Here is a 27,805-nt window from a genome sequence, read left to right on the forward strand (position 1 = left end):
TCAGACACAGTACAAGGCTGCTTCCAATATTCCTGGGTTTTGAGGGTGAAGGAGGGCAGTGGCGGACTCTAGAACCGGGCCCTGGGCAATCTCAGCCCGAGAGCCACGTTCAACTTTGGGGGAGCTCAACTCAGGGGCTGCATCCCAGTGGGGGGGGGCGGGGGGGGGGAGCCAGAGGAAGCCGGGCCAAAATACCAAATAATGCCAGGATATTGTAGCTTAAAGCTCTTTCTGCAAGTGCCTGGGACCTTCTTCTTCTTCTTCTTGCAAAGGAGGGTCCTACTGCTGAGGCCTGGCCCCCTTTGAGGACACCCTCACACCTGGCACCTGCTCCCCTACCCCCAAATTCCTCCAGCAGTAGGAAGCACCCCTAGAACTCTGCACATGCACTGATCTGCTTTCCCCACCACCACTGCAGCCTTGCAATGGAAATGCCTTTATGCGTAACAAGCATCGTTTGTGGCATATTCAACGGGGGCCGGCTCAGCCTGCTTCAGCAGCAACTAAACATTCCCAGCCCTCACTGTTGCGGAGGCCGGGGAAATAGTTCTGTAGCACCACATGCTATGGGGGAAAGATGAGAGGGGAAGGGAACGCGACACACACACACACACACACACCTTATCTCTCCTCAGCTCATTTGTTCTGGAGAAAAGTGACCTTGGCTACTGTTTGCTTTGGGGAGGCTGGATACATGATCTGCAGTCTCTGGTGGATGGGAAAGTTTGCAGAGGGGTGGGGTGGGGGGACGGGAGGCACAGGTGGGAACACACAGCTGGCTGGAGTGGGGTGGGGGGGGAGAAGGGCAATAGGGAAGAGGCCAGGAACCACTTCGAAAAGTGCCCGCCAGCCACTGTTGCACAGAGTGCAACACACAGCAGCCTGGGCTCAGGACCACGGTGCTCCTATCCAGACTTTGGCACCAGGTTTAGGAGGTTCCCTCGGCCCCTCCCCTTCTCACCACCATCATCACCAGCTGCTCTTGAGCAAGGGACCGGCCTCTTCTTGCCCCCAAGGGAGGCTGACGGACGACCCCTTCTGCCGTGGCTCAGCCTGGACAAGCTCAGGGAAGAACACTCATGGTAAAAAAGAAAATCCTTTATTAAAACTTTACACCCTGATTGTCCAATCATTTAGTTTATCACCAAGTCTATTTTATACACAGTACAAAAAAAACCCAACTGACCTAGGAACACATAGGATACGCTTATTTTTTTAAAAAAAGGCAGCAAAGAGAGTTTCTGGGAGGGCCGCTGGCACTTGTGGGGCTGAGCACATGGGGCTGGCCGGAGGCATCTGGGCAGAACTGGCCCGCTACAGCACACACACACACACACGGCTACCGCAGCCTCCAGCGTCTATCCTCCTTGCATCTCACACACAGGCTCCAAGCAAACCACAGCCAGCCCCAGCACCAAAAACTGGGCGGCATCTTCTGACTCCCGGAATCTGGGGGCAGAATTTGGGCCTGCCGGCCTGCCGCCAGGTTCCTCAGCAAGGGACGGCACCATCATCTAGAGGCACTCAGGCAGGTAACGTAGGGAGAGGGGGCCGGGCTGGCCCGGAGCCCTGCAAGGCCGGCGCTTGGAGGCAGCCCTGAGCTCAGAGGGAGGCAAAACGCGAGGCCAGGAGGCGGGTTCAGGGCCTCCTCCTCCCAAGAGGAGGCTTGTGGGGGAGGGTCTCCTCGGGAAGCCCACGGCCACGTGGGGGGGGGGGCAGGCGGAGGTGCGGTGGGTTTGGCATGTGGGCAGCAGCCGGCACGGGGCAAGAGGGGGCCCTGTCGAGAAGGAGGAGCACGTGGCTCCGGCAAAGATGCCCACGGCAGGGGCGGAAGCCAGCCACGCGCCTTAGTCATCCACACCACCGCCGTACATGTCGGCCAGCTTCTTGAAGCGGCTGCCCCAGTCATTCAAGTAGTCGTAGTCTTGGTCCCGATCCGAGCCGGAGGAGTTCAGGGAGCTGAAGGAGCCGGCCTCCGAGCCGCTGCCCTCGTAATCGAACACCAGCAGGGAGTCGTAGGGAGGCGCCGTGGGGTCCGTGTCGGCCGCCTTCAGGTTCTGTGGGTGGGAGGGAGGGAGGGGAGAGAGACGGGTCAGCCGCTTCCCATGAGAGGAAGAGCCTCGTCGCACCGGCCACGCTAGCCGACGGCCACCAGATCGCCAGGCACGTGGGCCGGAACCACAACCATTGCCTTAAGGCAGCGCTGCCCAACCCGGTCACCTCCAGGTGTGTCTGACTACAAATCCTAGGTTGGAGAAGGCTGCCAAGGGCTTCTGTTCACACAGTGGCCAGCCAGCTGCCCCTGGGAGACCCACATGCAGGACATGAGTGCAACAGCACGCACACCCACACCCATGTTCCCCAGCAACAGGTGCACATAGGCAGACTGCCTCGGATACTGGAGGTGGCATATAGGATCAAAATATCACAGACACACACACACACACACACACCAAATTAGACCGCTCTGTATCGTTTCGTCCCTTTCTGTACCTTTCTCTTCTGACCGCCTTACCTCATGGATGAAATTCCCAATTTCATCAGGGTTTGCTGGGCGCGGGCGGTACTGCGGCGCGGGAAGGAGGGTGGGCACAACGTCATTCCGGAGGACGACCTCCGGACGAGCATCCAGGCCTCTGTGCAGCTGGCTGAGGTCGTAGTCCTTGCGGAGGAAGGAGAGAGAAATGGTGCTGCTGAGGCTGGCAGAATATAATGGGGGGGGGGGAGCGAAGGGCACCACGAATGCAACACACACGCACCCGACACACACACAGAGGTGAAGCGAGGCTTTGATCTTGCCTGCATCCCAGCGATCCTGTGCGAGAGTCCATATTCTCAAAAGCAACGGCACCAAAACTTGCACTTCCCAGCCGAGAAACGGGAACCTTTTGGCCTCAAATACGAAGCCAGGATCACAGTCCCCAAAGTTCTTCTCCAGCTTGAATTTAATTCCAAGCCAGCCATGACGCCACCTGCCTCCCAGCTGCTCCCCTGCCTGCTTCAGTGATAGCAGTGGTGTGGGGGGTGGGGCTCTCTCCTACCTCCCCCCCACAGCCCCAACCTCAGCACTCGGCATGCAGCTACACCTGAGAAGGAACACCTCTCCCTTCCCTCCGTGTCAATTCCACTGAAACAGCAGAACAGGGAAGCAGGCGGCTGGAAGGAATGTCTGGACACCTTGATGCTCTGACTGGCATCAAATGGAGGCTCAGCACAGAGGGAAAAGGGGGAAGACCGGTTTCCAGGCCCACTTGGGAGCTTAGCAAGGCGCTCGGCTCCATCGCTAATCTCCTGTGCTCTGTTCTGCCAGGGCAAGCAGGGCCCGGCCGGGCAAGAACCCTCCAATCCGACCTCAGGGGCCTCTGCAAACCCTTCCAGGCCCACCTTCCTTCCATGACACAATGAGCAGGAACCCCAAGCAAAGAAGCATCCACTAGGGCAATCCAGGACAGATGTCACCGGCCCCCTCTCTCCTGGCAATTTCGGACCAGCTGCTGTGGGCACTTTTGAGGTTCCGCAAGGAAACAGATGAGGGACCCGGAGAGAGTGGAGAAGCCTCGTCATAGAATCATAGAACAGCAGAGTTGGAAGGGGCCTACAAGGCCATCGAGTCCAACCCCCTGCTCAATGCAGGAATCCACCCTAAAGCATCCCTGCCAGATGGTTGTCCAGCTGCCTCTTGAAGGCCTCTAGTGTGGGAGAGCCCACCACCTCCCTAGGTCACTGGTTCCATTGTACTGCTCTAACCATCAGGAAGTTTTTCCTGATGTCCAGCCGGAATCTGGCTCCCTGTCACTTGAGCCCGTTATTCCGTGTCCTGCACTCTGGGAGGATCGAGAAGAGATCCTGGCCCTCCTCTGTGTGACAATCTTTTAAGTGTTTGAAGAGTGCCCCCAGAGGCCCCAGGGCCAATTCCTTCGGGGTGATGTGGATAGAAGGTGCCCTGGTGCCTCTCCCCCCTCCCCCCATTTCCTCGGACGAAGACCAACAGAGAGTCACTCACCTGGTCCTCCTCCCCGCCGCCCTCCTCCCCATAGTAGAAAATGTTGTCCCGCGTGTCTTCTTCCGGAAGCAGCAGCGGCTCCTTCACCACCTTCCTCTTTCTCACAAAGAGCAGCAGCAGCAACAGCAGAACTGGAAGAGGCCAGAAACAGACACGACTCAGCCGCTGCTGGCGAACCTTTACCAGGGAGTAACGGCCAGGCCCAGCTACGGTCACTCTTATCCACCCCACGTGCCACGCCCAGTGCCACGGAGACATCGAGGACTGGCAAAGTTGCCCTGGATGACTGTTGCTAATGACAGACGTGAACACTGGACGCGACACGCAGTGTAGAGGCAAGCAAAGTCTTGGGCAGTGCTCCAAGGGCCACCAATCTCATTTTCATAAAAAGGAGCCATGCCTCTAGTCCCTGTTGTACAGGGAAAGGAAGGAAGGAAACAGGACACCCAGTTTATGAGGACTACTCTGCAGAAGGCCACCCACGGCATTTCCAGGGAGGATGGCTCGGAGAAGCATCATAGAATCATAGAATAGCAGAGCTGGAAGGGGCCTACAAGGCCATCGAGTCCAACCCCCTGCGCAATGCAGGAATCCACCCTAAAGCATGCCCGACAGATGGTTGTCCAGCTGCCTCTTGAAGGCCTCTCGTGTGGGAGAGCCCACAACCTCCCTTGGTCATTGGTTCCATTGTCATACTGCTCTAACCGTCAGGAAGTTTTTCCTGATGTCCAGCTGGAATCTGTCTTCCTTTAACTCGAGCCCGTTATTCCGTGTCCTGCACTCTGGGAGGATCGAGAAGAGATCAGTCCACCCCACATATGTTAACTCCTGCCTCCGTCTTGTTTGCAGCACACTGTCCGGAGCCTCAGTGAACAGCCCCAAATCCGCCCCTCCTATGAGCTGATCCCCCGGCCGCTCATGGCCACCCCGGATTTAGCTCCCTTTCCCCCGGCACACTCACTCAGCAAGGCCAAAATGGAGCCCAAGATGGCCAGGATGACGGAAGCCCCGACGCCAGCCAGCTGCGTTTCCGGGCACTCCTCCACGTGCCCCTCGCATTCACAGACGGTGGCCTTGATGGTGGTCAGCTGGCCCTTGTTCTGGTGGTCAAAGAGCTCGAGGTAAACGTTGTACGTCTCTTGCTTCAGGGGCGTCAGCAGTTTCAAGATGGCCGTTTCCCCTGCGAAAGCACCGCCAGGGCAACAGTCAGGGCAGTGGCACGTGGGCCCCAGCCTCAGGTGAAAGGGATTGTGGGTACCGAGGGTACACCTGTGACCAACGGCCACGGGCGAGAGGGACACGGCCGGCTCCTCTCCTCTGGGTACCCAGCAGTGACTGCCTTGAAAAAAGGGTCTCAAGCAGCCTCCAGATGTGTTGGGGCGGGGGGGGCTGGCCTGGGAGATTCCTCTGGCCCCCAGGGAACAGGAGAGGTCAGCCAGAGGCAGCAACAGCTTCAGGACTGGCAGCCTGGACAAGGGAGCTGCCTTCTCGCGGGCAGGGTGGGGGGAGGACCCTCACCGTTCGTGTCCATGTCTACAGCCCAGTTTTCATCTGAATTGTGGCGGAGCTCTGCGCGGAACGGGGCGGTGTTGGGGGGCAGGTCCTGGTCGAGGACGCGCAGCAGCTGGGGCACTGGGTCTTGATTGCAGACCGTGATCGCCCACCGGTCAGGCACCGGGCCGTTGTCATTCACATCCCGCAGCGTCAGTAGGAGGGTGCCTGTCCCCGTTTTCTGGGGGGTGCCTGTTTCGGAGGAGAGAGGAAGGCAGCTTGAGCAGAGACGCAACAGAGTAAGTGGCCGAGAAGCACAGGGCTCCTTCGCCAGGGCAAGGGAGAGATCAAGCTAGCCCCAAACATTGGCCAGCCGCAAGGAGTGCGCTTCGCCCTTCCCGGCCAGAAAAAACACACAGAAGAGAACTTTGGAACTAAGGAGCAGTGCCTGAGTTTTTCCTCCTCCCTCCCCATCCCTTGTCCTTTTATGTCATGTATTTTAGGTTATAAGCCTGAGAGCAGGAATTGGCTCATGTCGAATCTTTGTAAACTGCTCTGGGAGACTTTTTGGACTGAAGAGCAGGGTAAAAAATACTGCAAATAAATAACAAGTATATCTGTAACCAGTTCTACACAGAATCTTAGGAGCCCAGCATGCATTGATTTTAAAAGGGATCAGAATGTTTTATTTAAAAATATATTGTGGTGAAGAAATGAAGCCTCCAACACAAATGTTTCTAGTCAATAAAGTTGCAGAAATAAGTCTGAGTAGCAGCATATCTACCTAAGCACTAACTAGTATCCAAGGGCCGGACTTTTGTGGCCTGTATGGTTACAGGAAGCCAGATTCCGGCTGGACATCAGGAAAAACTTCCTGACTGTTAGAGCAGTACGACCATGGAACCAGTTACCTAGGGAGGTTGTGGGCTCTCTCACACTAGAGGCCTTCAAGAGGCAGCTGGACAACCATCTGTCAGGGATGCTTTAGGGTGGATTCCTGCATTGAGCAGGGGGTGGGACTCGATGGCCTTGTAGGCCCCTTCCTACTATTCTCTCTCCCTGCAGCTTCCGGCAATAACTCCTCCACCCCCAGGACTGCTCCCACCCCCACAACACCTTTTACCCAGGTTGACTGCCTTTTGCAGAGCACCAAACCAGGCTGTGCACAAAATATTCAGATTTATGCCAACTATTTGCATAATTTATTCCGAAGACCTGCACTGTGTCTGGGTTCCTGAAGTACATCAAGGAAATATAAAGACTGGTGTTCCAACCACCAGAGGTATTATTCCACTTGCTTTGGCTTCTGAAGAGTGTGAAAACACTGCTCAAAGTATGCCCCATGCTGAGAAGCCAACAGGGGCAATGCTCCATGCAGCACGAATTTGCACGATCTGGTTTATCAGCCTACTTCATTTTTTGTTTGCTTTCAAAGCACAGAATGTGTGACTTTTGTGTGGGAAGAGTTAGGGCTGTGAACTCGTGCATACAACACCCAAGTGTACTTTCACACCGTCCTTCCCAAGAAAAGGGGGTGGTGGGAAAAGGGAGAGTTGATCTGAGGAAGTTGTGCATTGCACACGTGTGCACCCTGCCGCCACTGCCACCGCCACCGCCACCACCCTTCTGCCATGACTTTAGCCACGGAAGAGGCTCACAGGCCCTCCTTCCTCTCTGAGCTTCAGCCAGCCCGTGGCCATCACAGCAGCCCCGTTCCCGCCTTTTGAAGGCTGGAGGTTCGTTCTCCCCCTCCCCTCCTGAACCAGATAAACAGCCGTGTGTCCGAGATGCGGTTCCTCGTGACAGCCCGCCAGGGGCTGCAGCTCAGGCGCCATGCGCCCCTCACATGGGCAGCTCCCAAGCAGCTGGTTGCTCAGCCAACAAAGACGCCTTTGATTCCCTCGGCCACCACGGACCAGGCCACCCCTCCCCCCGGCCCCCGTTCCCAGCCACGCCGCTTTTACCGTCATCCGCCGCCAGCACAGTGGCCACGTAGGTGTTGTTCCGGACGTGGTGGGACTCGCGATCCATGTGGTCCCTGGCCGTGATGATGCCGTTTTCAGGATGGATGGCCAGCCAGCCTGCGGGGTCATTGCCCATAGAGTACCTGAAAGGAGAGGAGAGATTTAATCCCCAGGAACCTATTATGAAAAGTGAGCCTGTGCAGAACGCCGGAGTTCTCCTCATATTCTGCGACGCCTGCATATTCCGGCACCAGTCTAAGCTGGTCCATTAAGAGGCATCGTTTCCCCTGCTCTGTCTTTCCAGCACCCAGGTTTCCATTAATTTAGACAGAGCACTGAGTGATGAAGGGCAAACCGCTCAGGTAGTCAGTTCCCAGAAGGTGGAGAAGCCTGGCAGAACCCTGGAGTTGGACTCACGAGCCCACCAGCCGCACCATCAATCTCTATCCACCTGTCAATGAGCCATTAAGCCGCCGAAGGGAGATTCTCACATGAGCCACCCCGGAGGCCAGCTCAGCAAGAGAACAGCTTACTTGATTCTCTGGGGCTGCATCTTGTCTGGGTCTTGAGCCGTGTACGTGGCCACCTCCCGCCCTATCGGGATGTCCTCGGAGACTTCTGCCGTCCGGACTGGAGGTACAAAGACCGGCGCCTCGTTCACATCCTTCACGGTGATGGTCACAGTTGCTGTGGAAGTTGGGAGCTTGACCACGAAGGGGACCTCGTTGGCCACCGTGACCTGCAGCAGGAACTCGTTCTTTGCTTCAAAGTCCAAGCTCTGAAACGGGGATGAGGAAGAGAAGCATCGGACATGTGGAAGGCCCATCGCTGTGGCTCAACTCAGAGAGAGAGAGAGAGAAGCTACACAGAGATGCTGCAACAGCCATCTTTGTGGTTTAGAGCAAGGGGCCTTTGCACACACACACACCCATCCCTGGAAGACCCTGCTTGGGATGGGGGTTAGGAAATTTCCTTCCTGGAATTGCCATGAGAATGGGAAGCCAGAGCGTCCTGCTATTAGCAGCATACAAATCGGGAGCTTTCATATTAACAGGTTGCCAACCGTCATGTCTGATCGAGCGCCCAGGCAATTCTCTTGAAAGCTCTGAAACCAGGTCTGGGAACGTGTCACCACCAATTGGGGAAGCACGTCAGCTCGAGCCCCTCCTTCACCCCACGCCTTGCACCCAAGCGGTCAGACCCTGACTTGCTCACACAGCCCCGTAAGTTCTCCCCCAAAAACACATTGCCCAAAGTTAACGGACTGGGTGAGAAAGTGCCATACTTTGGTGCTAGTCCCTCTCATCATAAAAGGTTCCAAACTTAAAGGCGGCCTAAGAAGTTTGGTTTTGGGGTGAGTGGGTTATGCCAGGCCCCTTCTCCCGAGCATTTTCCCCTCCCGCCCATGCACACATGTGTGCGCCCATGTGCATGCGCGCACAGCCACACCACCTACTTTTGCAGTTTTCAAGATGCCGTCGTTGGTCTCTGGATCCGTTGTGATGGCGAAGAAGCCCCCTTCGTTGCCTTGCACGATGGTGTACACGGCCCGCCAGGCTGGGGAGTTGACCTCGTCCACGTCGGTCACAGCCAGCTGCACCACCTCCCAGCCCACTTCGTTCTCCGGTACCTCTGCAGAGTACTGAGAGAAGGGCGCACACCTTATGTGCTGCCTAGGCCGGAGTGCTCTCCCCACAGCTCACCACCACCACCACCACCACCACCGTGCAAGGCAGGGCACTGCTGGGCACGTGCTGCACGTCTCCCCACCTGCCCGCAACCCCCTCGGCTTCATCAGCACAGCACTCATTTCTTGCTGGGCAGAAGCATTCAGCCAGCTGGATCGGTGCAGATAGGGTGACTACCAGGGCCTTTGAGGTTACACCTTGGCTACCAGTTGGGCCCTAAAAAGTCCACAACCAGGAGCAGGATCTAACACAGGGGTGGGCAGAAGGGTGGTCTCCAGATGTTTTGGAACTCCAACTCCCATAAGCTCCTGCCAGCGTGGCCAATGGTCTGAACTCTAAAGCATCTGGAGAAAGTCTTCTGTCCACCCTAGATCGAACATGCTCAAACCAACCACCGACCGCACACCTATTACAGAACCGAAGCTTCCACAAGAGTTACTGTTCTGGCTGCGGCCTCCCCCACCCTGCCTGCTGCCCACTAGCTCCCCTGCCAACCCCCCAACCCCGGGCTGTACATGGGTACAGGGAACTGCCCACCCCAAGCCCAAAGGACAAAGAATCACGTACCATTTGGTCCTTGAACTTGGGCGCATTGTCATTTGCATCGGCGATGTCTATCACGGCGGTTGCAGAGTTGGTTAACCCGGAGCCATCCAGGTCTGCTGCTTGCAGGGTTAGGGTGTATTGACTCACTCGCTGGAAGAGACCGGAAGTCCAGTTAGCATGGAAGAAGGGGCCAAGAACGGCTCCAGGGAGGGCAGGCAGACAACGCCCCAGCCCCACCCTGTGCAAACGTGTTCAACCCCACACACCTCGGGTCCTGGTCTGGGGACTAAATCTGGGAGCCACAAAGCAAACCTCAGGGCCCCGCTTGGCCCCCCGGCGATGAAGCATATAGCATCCTGAGGCTTTGGAAGCCGCCAGAGAGCAGCGACACTTTGCGCTTGAGAAGGTCTAAGAATCCCTCTGCTCCAGCCGGGACTCCTTCGTGGTGGCCTTTAGCCAGGCAGCTCCGCCCTATGACCCGCTTGCCCAGCTTGGCCACTTACCTCTCGGTCCAAGCCACTGGCGATCACGCTGATAGCCCCCGTTGCCCTGTTGATGGCAAACATCTGCGGGTGGGGCTCCTTGGGCTCTTGGCTCACAATGGAATAGGCAATGACCCCGTTGTAGGTTTCTATCGCATCGTCCGCATCAGTTGCGCTGACTTCCATCACAGAGGTTCCTGGGGGGGGGGGGGGAGAGGAGGGAGGGGAGGCTGAACGTTTGCCCATGTGAAGCTGTCTTATGGCAAGGCAAACCCAACAGTCCATCTAGACCTGTAATGCCTCCTCCTGAACCCGGGACTCTGACATACACCAGAAAGAGGCTCTGCTCCCAAGTTACGGCCCCTTCCCGTAGCTTAAAAGAGTGAGAACCAATCTTGGCAGTTCGTCTGTTTGATAGTACAGTAGTTCCAAATCCACAGGATTATTGGCTGGGGAAAGTGCCATTGGCCAGGACGGGGGAAAAATCTTTCAGGACCACATTTACGCTGCTTCTTTGTAGACTCTGGGACTCAGCAGCACGTAGTGAGGAGGGGGTGGGTGGGTGGGTTGCTTTTATTTATCTTTTGTTTAGGAAAAGCAGTGATATTTGGAATAGATCCGGGCACCCTTCCCCTGCCAGGTGCCTTCCAGGTGTTTTGGTACTGCAACTCCTGTCATTCCCAGGCATCATGGCCAATGGCCATACTGGCTGGGAATGATGGGAGTTGTAGTCCAACACATCTAGAGGGAGCGTTAGGAAATCAAGGCCGCTTCAAGGGAGAGCAGAACTAGGGACGCGCCACACACAACCCCGTCATCCGACAGCACTCAAGTGTATCGGAACCTTCACTTCCCGGCGGCCAAATGCTGCGCCGTCTGCCGTGGCGCTTGGCTCAGGAAAGCCATGCCTATTGCAGCACTGAGTAAGCCAAGAGGATTCACAGATCTGCCAAATGGGATGAGAATCATTTATTGGCACGGCTGCTTTTGAGTGTTTATTGGAACAACTACCGTCAGGGTTCACAGTCAGGAGGACATTTGTTTTTGTGATGATGTCAGATTTTTATTTTATATTTATTTTTACAAGGACGAGAAATCCCATCTATTTCGGACCTGGACTGCAAATATGAGAAGGTATAGAATCATAGAATAGCAGAGTTGGAAGGGGCCTACAAGGCCATCGAGTCCGACCCCCTGCTCAATGCAGGAATCCACCCTAAAGCATCCCCGACAGATGCTTGTCCAGCTGTCACAAACCACAACAGGTGACCTTAAGCCTGGCCGATTGCGAGCCCAGCCTGACTCGAGTTTTCAGAGCCAGGATGAGGAGGGTCTCCGTCCCTCCACCGTGCCCGTGCTTTGCCCCCCCATCTCCCTGCCCCCCCAACCTTACCAGGTGTTGCTCCTTCCAGGACAGACCCTTTAAAGACCTCCTGGGTGAACTGGGGTCGGTTGTCATTTTGGTCCGTGACGGTGACTATTATATCCATCGGTTCCTCCACAGGCTTGCCATTCTCAGACACGGCGTGGGATAAAAGCTACAGGAGAGGAAGATCTGTGTTTGAAGCACTTGTGCGGTGCAGACCCCCCCTCCCTTTGCTCAATGGCAGGAACATTCCCCCCCCCACCTAAAAGCAGACGACTTCAGGGATGCTCACGTGGTATTTATCAATGTGCTCTCTGTCCAGTGGCTGCGTCACTTTCATCCAGCCCGTCTCCTTCTCAATGGTGAAGACCCCCTCGGGAGGGGTGTCTGCCCCCTGGCCAGTGATGCTGTAGAAGATCTTGGTCTCTTTATCCCGGTTTGATTTGATCTGAGGCAAGGAAAGAAGGACCAGGGCGGGTTCTCACAAGGCAGGCGTAGCTTTTCCAGAAAAGGGCTGCTGGTGCGCAATGCCACGAAGCCCTGGCTGGCACAAGGGCCGCCCCGCTGGTCACTACTCTATCGCCATTAGGTAGGGAAGGTTACAACAGCTGGGACTGCTCAGCTTGGGGGAAAAGAGGGTACGGGGAGACATGAGAGGGGCGTACAAATTTATGCCTGGTGTAGAGGACGTGGAGAGGGAGACATTTTTTCTTCCTCTCTCATAATACTACTAGGAGCTGGAGTCATCCTATGAAACTGATTGGTGGGAGATGCAGGATGAATAAAAGGAAGGACTTCTTCATGCAACACATACTCAAACTACGGAATTTGTTACAGGATACAATTATGGCCCACCAATTCGGATGGCTTTAAAAGGGAGTTAGATAAATTCTTGGAGAAGAAGGGTATCCATGGCTATTAATCCTGATGCTTCTACGCTACCTGCAGTATCACAGGCAGTATGCCTATGTGAACCAGTTGCTAGGGAACATGGGTGGGGGAATGCTGTTACACCCATTCCTGCTTGTGGGTTTACAACAGGCAGCTGGATGGCCACTGTGTGAAAAGAATGCTGGTTGAGACAGACCCTCGGCTCATACGTTGCGCTTCAGATGGGTTGGACCACAGATCCCAGCAACTCCCAGCCAGGATGGCTGGAGGGCACCTGGTTGGGGAAAGGCAGAGGAACAACTTCCCCACACCCCCAGCTCTGTTGCAGCAGACTCCCCCAAGCACATGTCTATCAGACCTGCATGCACATGTCTGCTGAGAATAAGTAGCTCTTTATTACCTCCAGGGCAGGAGGGTTCATGGATGCAAATGCAGTACTCCGCCCTACCTGAACAAGATTCTTGGGAAACGGACCCCTCTCATTTTCAGGGACTCTGATGGGAGGGATCACCCAATCCCTCTTCTGCCTCTTCAAACCAGGCTTTGCCGATGGGAATCGCAGCACCTTCGTCCCTTCATTGGCGGGGTCAGGCTCCTCCTGCAAAAAGGGCCCGACAGATTCAGAGCTGCTTGTCATGGGTGTGTGTGCAGAGGAAGAGCTACAGAGCTGGCAACCTGACTGACCACAACCTGGGACGCCCACGTCCCACTTCCAACAAGGGAAGAAGGATGGTCACCATCTTGTTAGCAGTACGGGCAGGAAAGCCAACGGCACGCACCACGATCACGGTGAATGGCTCAGGAAGAGCTCCACCGTCATTCCTGCCCTGAGCTGGCTAATGGGGCACAGCCTGTGCAGTTCTTTCCAGCCTCCATGGAAAGCCAAATGCTCCCCTGGAAAGCCAAGACCCACCATTAAGAAAGGCGCCTGCAAAACACTAGAACCGCATTGAGAGGGAAGCCCGTGTTCACAGAACTCCCGTGGAAGAGGCTTCCAGTCCTGCTCATTGTGTAGGTCTGTCTTCTCTAGCCTGGCTTGCCTGCCAGATGTTTTGGACTACAACTCCCAGCATTTCTGACCATCGGGCGCTGAGGTCCAAATCTTGGGGAGGGGGCTGGCTCATGCCATAATGAGGAATGACAATGCCAGGAGAGGCAGCAGCTGGCAGCTTTCGCTGAACGGCTCAACTGCTGGGCTTCAGGAGAAGAAATCAAAACAAGAAATAGAACAACATGTGGAAGAGAGGTCTCAATCTGTGCAAACTTCGCAGATTTCTGAAGTCCATGACGATCAAAGTGAAGGCAGAGACTCAGAATGAGAAGTTATTAATGGTTCAGAACTGATTCTGATGAGAGACATGTGATGCTGCCGTTAGCTAAACGTGACTAATTTTGTTCTCAACTAATTACCAGAATGCGTATGTGATGGAAAGGTTTGATTTTAAAAGTCCAACGTTTTTATAACCCTTAACTCAATATCTAAAAATGCTGTTACTCCTTCATATGGCAGATTATATGAGACGGTTTCTGTCCTCATAAAACAATTCCTTTTGTTTACTGGTCAATTCATGGTTTGTACTTTCAACTCTTTTTCCTGCTCAGATAACAAAAGCTCATATATACGTGCTTAGGGAGTCGAGGGTACAGCAGTTTGCAGGCCTGGTCTTGGGAATATCCATATTTTTGCTTGCAAAAAATCGTAGGCATTTATCCTTTAAAATTCTATAAACATGCCAAATAGTACAATTTTATATGCAAAGTAACTTTAACATGATGCATTTTATGCGTTGCTCAAGCATAAAATAAGTTTGAGTTTGCTAAAAAAAGAAGAAAAAGGATTGCATATAGTTCTGTTTCCCCCTAATTTTCTAATCTTGCTTAAAAAAAAATCATGGCTTCAACGTTTCTGGAAAGTTGCCATCCTACAAGAATTACCATTGTGCCTGCTTGTTCTCTCATCCCCTTCTTTGATGCGTCATAATGGAAAACTTCTGGGATTTGTTCAACCAGTTTCCAGTTACTTTCCAACCAGGAAGCTGTAGTTTAATTCCACTATGAACCAGAACATGAAACCAGCATCAGCTTCTGGGATAACGTTAACTCCCTAAAGGTGCAATCCTTTGCAGGCTTAGACAGGAAAAAGTCCTACAATTTCCAGCATGACTGGCTCGGGAATGATGGGAATTGTGTTGGACTACAACTACCAGCAACCCCAAGCCGGTTATGCTGGGAGTTGCAGTCCCAGCACATCTGTAGGGCTAGAGATGCAACTAGTTAATTTCAGACCCTGAACGTGACGGTTTTGTTACGTCCCTTTACTCAGCCACGTGTGTTACTTCGGCTGTGGAGGAAGCACACCGTAAAACATTCTTCCCCTTTCCCGCCTGTCCTTCCAAGCTTTACAGTTCCCCATCTATATTCCTGACATGTTAGAATAAAACTGTTTGCCAACAACGACGGAAAAGAAATAATCTGAGCCATCTGCAGTTTTGCATTTTAAACTCACTTAAATCTTGCCACTATCAGGACTAACATGGAGTTTCCTTCCTGCTGTCTTGACGCCCTCCTCATGTGCTGCTCTCAGGGTTGTTGTGGGTGGGTGGGCTTGGCTACAGGGCCCTGGACTTGGGTCCTAGGGTCTGGCCCTTGCTGTGCCACCCTGGAGGGCATGAGGCTGGGGAAAGCTGTACTGGAGAGGAGAACTGTTATGACCCAGAGACTTCAAACAAAACCACAAAATCGACCTCTTCCCTGCCAAAGTCATGAGTTAAGGACATGAATCTACACAACTAAAATGGCTTAATTACAAAAAGTGCAAACGTTAAAAACGTTGTAGCAAAGACAGATGCATCACAATAAACAAATAAAAACTAGCATATATAAAACCTGAAGGCCACAATGCTAAAATATTGTAACAACGTAAAAAAGACACATATGACAATGCATCCGTTTTTTGTTTTTAAACCACAATATAATATGCTTTAAAACTATGCACGGCCCATTTGTAGTTTTGAAAGGTTTTATATTATATACTCAGGCTTTTATTCACATGTTGTGACACATATGTCTTCATTACAATGTTTTTAACATTTGCCATGTTTTATACACTGTCAACTTAACAGTCTTCCAGAATTTAAGAAAGCCATAAAGACTGATCTCTTCTGGAAGGCCTCCCCGGTGGAATTTTAAGATGCCTTTTTTAATGGCGTGCTGCTTTTAATGATGCACTGGTTTTAAATGTTTGAATTAGTTTTATGTATTTTATGGTGTTTCTGTGTTGTGCCCCGCCTCGATCCGGAGGGAGAGCTGGGTAACAAATAAATATATTATTATTTTAACTGTGCATATTTATGTCCCTTAACTCTGGATTTTGTTAACTGTAGACACTTTTAAGGGCACTGTTGCTTTGCTGTTATTAGAGCCATGCCAAGTCTTGTACATCAAGGTTCGCTTGGTTCCTGCGAGACTCGACTGCACAAGAATCACCAATGGCAGCAGCAGCCTTAAACCCAGCGGCGCTCAGAGGCTGTGGGGAAAACCACGGTTATTTCGGTGGCAGGAAGAATCTCCCCCTCCTGCGCTCAGAGAGGTGGATTCCACCTGCAGGGGAACGGCCCGCCTCACCTGCAGAGTTTCCACCACAACCGCTCGTGGAGGCACAAAGGTTGCCATGGCGCTTGCCACCTGCGATCTCCCCCCTCCCCCCCCCGTGGCCTGCCAGCTGCCAGGCACATTACCTTGGAAGAAGGCCGGCCTTTGTTCTGCACGGTAACCCAGGCGGAGATCTTGGTGCCTGTGGAATCCCAGGCATGCACGGCGAAGGTCTGCTCCTGCCCGTGCAGCTGCGTGTGGCTCCGCACCACCACGGTGCCATCCGCCAGCACCCGGAAGCGCTCGTCCTCTGTGCCGTAGGAGGCCAGCTTCCGCCCGTGGCAGTCTGAAAACTGGACTGGGGTGGGGGGTGGGAGAGGCAGAGGGGAGAAGGGAGCGGCATTAGCGAAGGCCGGGCTCTAAGCCTGGCGGGGAAAAGCCCCAAGACTCCGTTCAACGCTTATCCCAGGACGAGAGAGAGATTCAAGTGGCTGAGGAACACATCGGCCCAGCTCATGGCCCATGTTATTGAGACGGCCCGGAACACGCTGATCTGGGCTAGCCAACCTTTGACCTGCCTCAGCACATGTGTGAACAAGTTTCCTAAGTGAGGAGCCAGAGAAGAGAGCGCGCCTGGAATGCGCCCTGGATAAACAGTCAGCCAGGAAGCCTTGAACATCCCCACCGGCTTCAAGATAGCATCTTGCGAGGGGAGGGGCCTTGTTTGCCCTTTAATGGATTGGCACTAAGAGTTCTTGAATTGCTTACACAGCAGGGATAGGGAGACGGGCGGGGGCGGGGGCGGGGGGGAGCTTTAATAGCCCGGCCAGAGCAATCCAGGCTCAGTCCAGACTGATTAGGGACCCCGGCTTGTCTAGCAGAGCCAACAGCCAAGGCCTCCCTACGTGCCAGATCAGATCCCGCCGGCCGGCCTTGCAAACAAAAGCCCACCTTTGCTTATACAAACTCTGCCGGGAGATTTCCTTCTTTCTCAGGGCCGGGCTCTGCGGGGTTGGGCCCTGCCCAGCCACACAGCGGGGCGCTGGGTCATCACCTGGATTTTTCCAATGCAAACCCCCCCCACCCCATCTTGCTCCCTGTCCTGACCTTAAATTCCTGCAGCTCATAACATGGAGGTTGCGATCCCCTTAACAGGCAAGGTGGGAAGGGGGGGCGCACTGGCAGCCCTTCCAGGTCTTAGAGAAGTTTAGAAGTCAGCCCAACGGAACAGAGTAAACCTGGCACTGCATAAGGGCCACTGGCTGGGCGTGGTTGGGTCGTAGCCCAACACATCTGGAGGGCACCAGGTTGGGGGAGGCTGGCCTGGAAGTAGATCGGAGTTAGGGAGCCTCCACTGGGGTGAAAAGGCCCAGACTTATCCCATGCTGGGATAAGTCTTATCCAAGCTCTTAGGGCACAATCCTATGCAAGGTCTGCAATTCCCAACATACCCCAGCCAGGATTGTGCCCTTAGTAAGATAAACTAGCAGACCGCCTTCCCTTATATACATCGAGACGACAACTATCATTCTCAGAGGAGGCCCTACTGGCCATTCCATGAAGAACCTCAATGGCGGGGCCTCCTCTGTGGTGGCCCCCACCCTCTGGAGGACTCCCCCCCCCCCCCGGTGCAGTTCAGGAGGCGGAAAATATAATATCTTTTAAACGCCTCCTGAAGACATACCTTTTTACACAGGCTTTCCCTGGTCTTTAATATAGCTGGTTTTATATTGCCTTTTAAACTTTTTTAATGTTTTAAATTTATACTTGTGGCATTTTATGGTTTTAAATTGTGCACTGCCCAGAGAGCTTCGGCTGATGGGCAGTATAAAAATGAAACAAATAAATAAATATATACAGACTCCCCAAAACACCCCTACACCACAAGCATATCCCAGCATTCAGAATTTTATGAGCTCAGGTCAGGCCCTACAAACCCACAAGAGCGCTTGCCTACAAGGACACCTGCACACCGCAAGCATGCCGGAATTCACCCCAGCCCCAGCCCAGCTTCTCACTCAGCGCAGAAACACCCGCTCCGTCTTATCACTCCCTGTGTTTGCAATGCTGACAGACGGGGCAAGGTGGCTTGGGAGGCCCCCAGCATAAGAGTCCTCCTGCCTGCCCCCTCCCCGCCCCCAGATTCCTTCATCAAGCCCTCCAACAAATCCTGCAAGTATAGGAAGCCCGGCGTCAGCAACGCAGCCAGCTCGCACACGCTCCAGAGAACACGCAGCCACAGCTGAGCCCTTGGCTCAGGGTGATGAGCAACGCTGCCCTGCCTGCAGGTAATTTGCAGGCAATAGTTGAGGAGTGATGCATTTCCTGATACTTTCCAGAAATGCCCCAAGTAGATCTCACTGGCTCTTTATCGCCCCTGTTGTCGGCAAGGCGGCTTCTGAGTCAGCAGTCCCAGAAAGGACAGGGCACATCCAAGCCTCTGGCAGATAAGCTGCCCTCTGCTCCCTTTATGGGCTCCTGCACAGCCCAATTCCTGCCACGCCCAGAGCCGTCTCCTCGCAAGCCTCGTGCTGAAGGAGCTGCTGGGCCTCAAAGCTTGGGGGGGGGGGGCAGAACAGGGAGCTAGCTAGCAGCACCCGTAGCTGGCACCACCTCCCCCAGGGTAATTTGGCAAGCTTGGCTATGCCAAAGCAACGGCTGGCTCTACTCGCTTCGCCCCCTGGTACCTTCCAGGCATCCTGAACCACAACTCTCAGTATCCCTGGCCATTGGCAAAGATGCCTGGGGTGAATGGGAGTCCAAGTCCTAAATGTGCGGCAAGCAGGTTGGGGAAGGCGGCTTTAGCCCCCCTCTTGTTGTGACCACTTACGGGACCTGGAGGAAGGCTATCAAAATAGGCACGCAAGGTGGGCAAGCTGGGTTCCCTCTCTGCCCCCAGGCTGTGATGTAAGGCGTGTCTCTCGCCCAGCCCCAGCCCCTCTGCAAGTACAACGCTTAGGACAGGCTCCGGACTCCCTTGGGTGCTGGATGTGAGAACAGAGCGGGAGCGCTAGTGATTATTCCAAGGGGCACCTCGGAATTTCTTGGCTACGAGCCAGAACGCTCCTCCCTTTACAGCTACCTAGATTTCAACGAAACGTCAGGGGAAAACTTCCTGTTGGCACAGTCGACCTACGGAGGATGCGGGTTCTCCATCTCTGGAGGTGTTCAAGCCTTCCAACTCTACTATTCTATGATTCTAAAAAGAGGCTGGACAGCCAGCTCTCATGGATGGTTTAACTGGTTTCCTGCACTTTGCAGAGGGTTGGTCTAGATGACCGTCGTGGTCCCTTCCAACTCCACAATTCTATGATTCCTACACCATCCGCAGTTGCAGGCATTCATCACCCCAGTCCCCACAGCCACACCTCCAAGGAAAGTACAAAAACACAGGCAGCTGTGTTGATGCTTGCCATGTGCTTGTATTATAGGAGTCTTTTGGAAAGCCAATGACTCTTAATTACCCATTCAAGGCCTCCGCAAAAACTTTGCATCACAACAGGAATAGCTCACAACACGGAGTGGATGCTGAGAAGACCCATTTCCTCCCAGCTACTGTGAGGATCCCAGCTAGGCTGATCAAAAAGCCACCTGGGAGCTTATTACCAATAAGCCCATAAGTCTTCAACAGGCCGCAAAACTTGTTTTGGCTGCAACAAAACACCACAGCTCACCCCCTGGAATGATGCTCACAAGAAGGTATTGGTGGCAGCGTAAGCAATTCGTGTTTTTTTTAGGACTGAATTAATCCCACGGTTGTTGACAAGCCCTGTTGGGAGTGTGAGGTTGTTGACAAGCCCTGTTGGGAGTGTGAGCAGCCCAGTCGTTGGAAGCTGCTGGAACAAGCCTGAGACACCAGGCAAAAGGAGCTACTCAGCCCCACTGAAGAGAGCACCCAAAGCCCAGACTAGATGGATATTAACGTGCTGCCAGAGCGTCTCCACACCATCGATGGCACCAGAGCTGCACCCAGGCATCACCAACCCTGTCACGACAGCGACACTCGCATTGAAGCCCCCTTTCCGTATATACTGGACTGAATCCTAAGGTCAGCTTCCGGGCTTTTCTCCAGGTGCCCCTGCCAAATGAGGGGAGGCAGGTGGCAGCTATGGAGAGGGCCTTCGCAGTGGTGGCACCGCCACTGTAGAATGCCCTCCCCAGAGAGGTTCACCTGGTGCCTACCTTGCAGTCTTCTCGGCACCAGGTGAACACCTTTTCATTTCCCCAGGCTTTTTAGTCCTTCGGTTTAACTGCTAGTGGCTTTTACCTGTGTTTTATTCTGTTCAAAACATTAAGGTTTTTATATTATCTTTGATGACATTATTGTATTTTACGGCTTGAAGCTTTATTTTACGAGCTGCTCAGAGCACTTCAGCTACCAGGCAATAGAGAACTGCAACAAATTAATATGAGTCCTCAAACGGCTCCATGCTGGTTTGGAATATTGGAGAACAAAGTCTCTCCGTGGTCTCCAGGGCCACAGCCCCAGAAGCGGGCTTGTAAAACCTCTCCCACTGCGCTGTCGGGACCAGCAGAAGCTAGACCCCCCCCTCTTGCTCCTGCGCTTGGATTTGTGCCTGCAGATGTGCAGAAGACGCATGCACGGATGTGCGCCCTGCTCTTTTGAACAAGGACCAGAGTTCAGCCTGGAAAAAACAGACTCTTCCCACTCCACACACAAAAGCCACAGAAAAGGTTTGGAGGTCAAAGCTGCCTCCGTCCATCTCTGAGCTCTCATCACTTAGTGGAATCTGACGAGCTGCGCAGCCATTAGCTGAACCCATCAGGGCCACCAGAACACCCCCCCCCCCGCATCTGCCATTACTGGAAATAGCATCCTTCCTGCCTTCCCCAGGAGGTTTTGCCAACAGCGCAGAGACACGGGGAGGTTGCCATCCACCAGGCAGCTCCTAATGGACGCAAGAGGCAGTCATGCGCACAAGAAAGGGAGCTGGTACCACAGTCCTACAAGAGCACACCGCAGGGGCCAGGGGAGGCCTCTCCACAGAGCGCTCCACCTGCCCCCCAGGACCATTATTCAGCCTTTGAGCAAAGTGTGAATGGGCGGCCACTGGAGCAGCTAATCCCAGCTTAGTCACACCTCACTAAAAAGAGAGAAGTTGGCCATTAGTCCCCTGAAACTTCACTACGGTTCTGCTCTGGTGCTCCAATTCCATCCTTCCAAGCCAAAGGGGCCCCCAGGAGGACCATGGATCTGTCATGCTGCAGCACCACAGTGGGAGGGCAGAGAGCTGTGCCTGGGGGGGGGGCAGAGAGAGCTCCCCTTTGGAGTGCCAGAGGTCCAGGCTGTTGCAGCTGCATGGCTGAAGGGAGAGCGTGGTGTAGGAGCCTCCAGGGCTCCGTGCTTGCAAGCAGATTTGGGCCCAGTTAGCAGCAGGTAACAGGGGGACGAAGCAGCAGAGTGGCACCACCCCTCTTCCCTTCCCCTCCCCCCCCCGCATGCCTGGAATTCGAGGTGGCCCCTGGTGCTGACAACCTTATCTCAAGGCGCCTCCGTTACAGAGGTCAAGCTGTGCAAGAGGTGAGGAGAGCACGCCCAGCGCCTGCTGGGGCTACAGCGGATTAAACCCTCTTTAGCTGCTCAGTAAACACACCAGGCAAAGGCGAGGGGGAGTGGGGCACAGCCGTGCGCTGCCACGGCTGGTCCCAGGGAACATGGCTGGCGGCATGGGCTGGGGCCAGGAACGGCCCTTGCTTGCCACGGCGGGATGTGTGTGTGTGTTGGTGTTGCCAGTAACCCGGCTAGATCTGCAAACAAGGTTTTGCCAAAGCTATGTTGGAGGAGAAGATGCTGCAGTACTTTCAAGACAGCCCATTTCTAACGGCCAAAAGAGTTCCTAAACTAGAGACTGTTTTAAAACAGCCTTACTTCTGTGCAAAAAGCACCCAGCGGTAGTTAATCTTTGAAACACAGGGGTACAGGGGCTCAAGGCTGCACTGACTGGATAAGAAGCCACACTTCTGAATGGCAAATGCATATGCTACACTGGGTTAGGAGGAATGAAAATGCACTCTGCACGTGACCTGAAGCTCCAGTTACTTTGTACGTACCACAGCCAAACTCTGGCTTTAAGTGACATCACGGCATGTGGAAAGGGACATTCCTCCCTCAGCGCACATGCTTTGCCCATTCACTGTGTACGGCACCACCTGGGTAACAGAGGCTTTTAGGTGCTGTAAATCTCTCTCTCGTTCCAGGGAGGGCTGCTAGCAACGAGTGATGAAATCACACTATGGCACCTGATGCAGCCAGGAAAGAGAGGCCTTCTCTAGGGACAAAGCGAGTCAGGAGTTCCCCGTAGCACTGAGCTGGCACAAAGTCCGGGAAATCTTCAACTCCTTACCCGGGCAGGGAGGGGAGGGGGCATCAGGAGTAGTTGCGTGGAGGGAAAACTGGGGCCAGAGAGGCCTGCCCTCATGCCAGACCATGCAGGAAGTCCCCCGCTTCTGACCGCAAAGACATAAACAAGGGTTTTAATTGGCTTTGGGTGCAAGCCAGCAAACCTTCCGCACAGGTTGGATTGGAGCACGGCTGGATAAACAGGTCACTTTCAAACACTGGAAAGGGCTCGCTGAGCAAGGGCGGCTGGATCCGGTGCCAGAACTTTTGAACCACTCATTCCTCAGCCTTTTTACCCAAACCCTGAGGCAGGTGGAAGGCAGCCTGCTGGGGGTGGGAGCAGGGAGAAGAGCTGCCTGGCCTTTTTTAGCAGGAGGGGCAGTTCTGGGGGATTTAAGTCGCTGGCACAGAGAGAGTTAAACGGATTCCTACTCCTGGCAGGGGTGACCGAGGCAGGAGACAGACCGGCCTCTGTTCCACACACAATGTGCCTGTTTCACAAAACAACGAGCGACATTTGCTGGCAATTAGGATGGCAGGCCGAGGGCCCCCAGCGCGCCATTAACAGCAGACCCCGGAAAACAGGGAGGAGGAGGAGGGAAAAGTGACCTCTGGCACCCCATGAGCAGTGGATGGGTAAGGGGGTTTATGCAGGGGGTGCTGGTCATGAGGCTGCAGCAACCCACCCACCCCCAGCAAAGGAGGAGGCATGCTCATCCACACACACAGGGTGGTACGTGCAGGAGCCTGGAATGCGGGACGCCGGGCGCCAAGCCCATTTCTGCTGGCCCAGCGGCTGCTCAGTGCCCACCTCCTGCCCCCACACCAGGCCCTCCAAAGTGGCTCAGAAGCGCAGCCTTGGGGGGACAGCCTGGCTTCAGCTGAGAGCGCTGTCCTGGATCTAGAGCCAATGATGGTGGGGAGGGGCAGAAAGCAGGGTGGGCACCCAGGGAGTTCTGCAGCTGAGAGGGAATTAGAACCCAAGCCCTTGACCCTCTAGACCAGGGGAGGGCAACTAGTGGCATTCCAGGTGTTTTGGCTTACAACTCCCATGAGCCCCAGCCAGCATCACCAACGGTGGGGGCAGCTGTAGGCCACGCACAGCTTTCCAATTTCCCTCTTCACCTAGAGGAACAACTGTCTGGGTCTTGCACACAAAGCAATAAATAAGAAATAAGGCTCCACATCTTCCCTGCATGGTAAATAAAGGAAGCTTCCAGTGGTACAATTGAATCAACCACAGAAGTTTTCTGGCAGTTTACTCCTGTGTCTGAAAACAAGGCATGGAAAAGAGAGCATAACCAAACGGGTTCTCCGGTACTGTCAGGTTCTCGTATCAAAAGGTCCTGCTCCAAAAGGTACTGACATTTTGGCACTGGGGGCCAATATACCGTGAACCGCCCAGATTTTGTGAACCGCCCAGAGCGCTCCGGCTATTGGGCGGCATCGAAATGTAATAAATAAATAAATAAAGCGGATGAAGAGCGGAGCTGGGCGAGGGCGAGGGCGAGCTGGGCAACCGGGCAAGTTCCGCTTTGGCGAGGCAGCCCTTTGCAGGCACCAGCAAGTTCACAGCCAGGCTGAGATTTGAACCCGGGTCATGCTGCAACGAGGCAGAGGCGCTGGGCGGGGTGAGCCGCGGGGTCACGAGCCCCGGCCAGGAATTCCATTCCCCTGACGCGGCCGCTTTATAGCCTAATCCCGGCCCAGGGAGGGTCCCGGCAGCCCCCCGGAGGGGGGAGGGGAGGGCACGCGGCGGCCCTGGGCGAGAGCGGAGGAAGCCGGGCGCGCGGCGTGGCTCACGCCCGCCGGGAGGCCCCCAAAGCCGCGCCGCGCCCGTTAGAGGGGCCCAGGCCGGGCGAGGGGTGGCCAGCGGCGTTTGCAGAGCACAGCGGCGGCGCGAGGCTCTGCCGCAACGCCCGCCCCGAGGCGGCTGCACAACGGAGAAGCGGAGGAGAGGCCCGGCTGGGGCGGAGAGCGGCAGCCCCCCCCCCCGAGCCCCCAAGGCGGCGGAACAAGCGCCCCGTGAGCGGCAGCCGAGCGGCGCCCCGGGCATGCGGGCGGTCCTCTAACCCGCCCCCACTCCAGGCCAGGCATGAGCCGACCCCCCCCCGCCGTGCGCCCCCTCACCTTGGCCCAAAGCCTGGCCCCGGGACAGCTCTCCGTCGGGCACCGTGAAGACGACGCGCTCCGAGGCGGCGGGGCAAGGGCTCGTGCGCGCCCCCAGCAGAGCAGACACCTGCGAAGCGAACACCGAGTGGGAGGGGGCCAACGCCCGCAGCCCCCCCCGAAAAGCGGCCCGCCCATCCCCCGCAGGGGGGGAAGCAGAGTGCGAGCCCCCCCCCCGACCGCGCTCTTCCGGCTCCCCTCCCCCTGCCGCCTCGCGGGCGCTCACCTGGAGGAAGAGCAGCAGCAGCGGGGCGAGAGGGCGGCGGGGGCCGGGCGGCGGCGGGGCCATGGCCGCGACCGGGGGCGCCGTCGGAAGAGAGCCGCCTGTCCGCGCTCCGCTCGCTCGCTCGCTCGCTGGCTGCTTCTCGCCTCCGCGCGCCGCTGCTCCTTCCGGCCGAGCTCCGCCTGTCCCGCCGGGCGCCTTTAAAGCCGCCGCGCCAGGTGAGGCTGGGCGGCCGGGCGGGGCCTCCCCCTCGGGCCGCCTCCCTTCCCCTCCCCTCCCCTCCCCCGGGGGGCGGTTGCTCAGGTCTTGCGAAGCCCGGCGAGGAGCGGACGAGGCCGGGCCCCGCCCAACTCCCGCCCGGGGGGACAGAGGGAGCACCCCCCCCCGTTGGCTTGCTCCTCCCTGTGTCACTCAGCGCCCCCTCCTCCGCCCGTTTATTTTTTGAATCGAAGGAGGACGCGCCCGCCCCCCCCCGCGGTCTCCAGGTGTGGCCCGGCCCGGCCCCCCTCCCCCAAATCTCCTCTTGGAGCCTGGCTGGGCGCGGCCTCTTCCCTCCCTAGCGCTCGCGGGGCGGGGGCCTCCATCCCGGCCCTCCCGACGCCCGAGGGCCTCCTGCTCGCTTGGGCGCGGCCGCGGCGGCGCTTCCCTTGAAGTCTTCTGCGGGAACCCCCACGCCCACCCCGCCCCCCACCGCCCAAGCTTGCGGGAGGGTGTTGGAAGAAGCGGCGCTGTTTGTAGGTGCCGATGGAAGGGGGGGGGGGCTGGCCTGGCCACGTGGCCCGGGGGTCCCGCAGCAGCTTCTCTGCACTGCACGGGGCGCTGTGAAAATGGCGAGGCCGGACTCCGGACGCCGCCGGGAGACCAGGAAAAGGCGGGCGGGGGCCTTGAGCTCCCCTAAAGCCCCGCCGCGTCCCGGTCGTAGCTGCGCAGGTGTCCCACTATCAGGAAAACGGCCTTTAGACACGCTCAGGGGCCTGTCTTCACCTGTAATAATTTTCACCACGACAACTTTTTTTAGTTTAGAAAAAAGTTGTTTGGGGGAGGAGGGGGGGGCTGATAGGAGTGTATAAACTGAGGCCTGGTGTGGGGGAAACGAGAAAGAACCCTTTTCCTCCTTCCCTCCTAATACCTGGAGCTCAGGGTCCCCCAATAAAGTTTTATGTGTCCACTTCAGGTGTGTGTGTGGGGGGGGGGGGGGTGGAGGCATCGCTGTTTCACATGGTGCAAAAGTGATGCGTGAAATTCACTGCCCCGGATGGGATGGTGGCCACAGATTTGGATGGCATTAAGGGGGGGGGGGGCTGGATGAACTCGTGGGGCAGGAAAAGTCTTGTTCTTGCGTACAAGTCATGATGGAGCATCCCACTGAATGCCTGTGGCTGAGGAAAGGAGAGTGGCCTTTTCTTCTGTAAAAGGGGATGGGTGGAATTCATGGAGGACAAGTCCTTAAGGACATCAGAAGAGCCCTGATGCTGGATCAGACCGAGGGTCCATCTAGTCCAGCACTCTATTTATTTATTTATTTATTTTAGAGTTCTTGTTTTTTTTATCCCGCACCTCAGCCAAAAAGGCTCTTGGAGCGGCTTACAATTGATCAGTAAAGAAGACCGTCCCTGCCCTCAGGCTTACATTCTAAAAGAAGACATGACACACAAGGAAAAGGGGATGGGGAGGGAAGAGGAAGAAAATAAAAATAAATGAAGGAGTCTGTTCAGGCTGGTGCGAAGGCCCTGCTCCATCCTCTCATGTCCCAATGGAGGGGCAGATCAACGGCTCCTTCTTCTCCACAGGGTGAGGATGACAGTTAGCCCTGGGGTGGGGACACAACTGAAGCAGGCTCTGATGGTCTCTGCCTGCCAGAGCCCAGCAAAGCAGAACCCGGTGCAACAGCACCCTCCCACCCATGTTCCCCAGCAACTGGTGCACCCAGGCTTACTGCCTCGAATACTGGAGATAGCACGCAACCATCAGGGCTAGTAACCAGGAATTTATCCAACCCCCTTTTAAAGCTGTCTGAATTGGTGGCCATCACTACGTCTTGTGGTTGCGAATTCCATAGTTTAACTACGTGCTGTGTGAAGAAGTCCTTCCACTTATCTGTCCTGAATCTCCCACCCATCAGCTTCATGGGATATGACCCCTTTGGGTTCTAGTATTTTGAGAGAGGGACAAAAACAGCCCTCCCGGTTGTTCTTCCGGAGGCACGGCCGCTTCCAGCTCCCGGGGGGGGGGGGGGGCTCTGGGGGAGGGGCCCTCCAGCTGTAGTACTCCCAAGTAGCAAGGTCTAGCTGCCATTTAATTTTCCCAGAATGCCCCAGACTGACGGATGTCATATAGGGGGACTCGTGTTTGTTTACTTTCTCATCTTCCAAAACTGCCAAACAACACAACCCACGAACCCTGACAAAACAAGAAAATCTGCAGCCAGTTTCTTTTCTTTAAAAAAAAAAAAGAAGTCAGAATGCCAACATTATTTTAAAAGCCATTTTATTTCTTCTTGAACTATTCATGTTCCTTATCAATTTTTCAGTAAATGGGCTAAAACAGGTACTTGTAATACCAAGTGGCAGCCAGACACACGTTGGATCTATTTCAGTTTTAGACCAATTGTGCAAAGTAGCACTGGAAAGAGATGAGGCCCAGCCATCCCCAACCTGGTGCCGTTCAGATATGTTGGACTGCAGTTCCCAAGTTCCCCAGCCAGCACGGCCATGTGTTGGAGGTGTAGTCCAACACACCTGCAGGACGCCAGACTGGAGACCGCTGCATTTGGTCATGAGAGTCTAAAGCAGCCTTCCTCAACCTGGGGCGCTCCAGATGTGTTGGACTACAACTCCCAGAATGCTCCAGCTGGCTGGAGCATTCTGGGAGTTGCAGTCCAACACATCTGGAGCGCCCCAGGTTGAGGAAGGCTGGTCTAAAGGCACCTGCCTGTGGTTGCCAGCCAGGTGCTCCAGAAGAGCAGCTGTGCCTTGGGACAGTTGCTTGGCAGACAGCAGTGCATCAGGTGCCCTCCATCCTAGGAGCACT

At 55.3% G+C, this 27,805-nt stretch overlaps 1 protein-coding gene across 1 annotated transcript; it reads right to left on the reverse strand.

Moving 5' to 3' along the window:
• Positions 1-1,083: 1,083 nt before the first annotated feature.
• LOC134408895 (B-cadherin-like) lies at positions 1,084-24,841 on the reverse strand. Its single transcript, XM_063141408.1, has 16 exons — positions 24,779-24,841; positions 24,514-24,622; positions 16,169-16,380; positions 12,880-13,029; positions 11,833-11,988; positions 11,568-11,712; positions 10,196-10,371; positions 9,714-9,842; positions 8,915-9,100; positions 7,992-8,236; positions 7,459-7,601; positions 5,522-5,746; positions 4,965-5,183; positions 4,004-4,134; positions 2,516-2,662; positions 1,084-2,057 (listed from the first exon to the last, which is right to left on the reverse strand). Exons 1-16 carry the CDS (start codon positions 24,839-24,841, stop codon positions 1,848-1,850), a joined length of 2,646 nt encoding a protein of 881 aa, XP_062997478.1. The 3' UTR covers positions 1,084-1,847.
• Positions 24,842-27,805: the final 2,964 nt, after the last annotated feature.

The sequence above is a fragment of the Elgaria multicarinata genome, chromosome 14 (genome assembly GCF_023053635.1).
Source record: "Elgaria multicarinata webbii isolate HBS135686 ecotype San Diego chromosome 14, rElgMul1.1.pri, whole genome shotgun sequence".
In the NCBI taxonomy this organism is placed as follows: domain Eukaryota; kingdom Metazoa; phylum Chordata; class Lepidosauria; order Squamata; family Anguidae; genus Elgaria; species Elgaria multicarinata.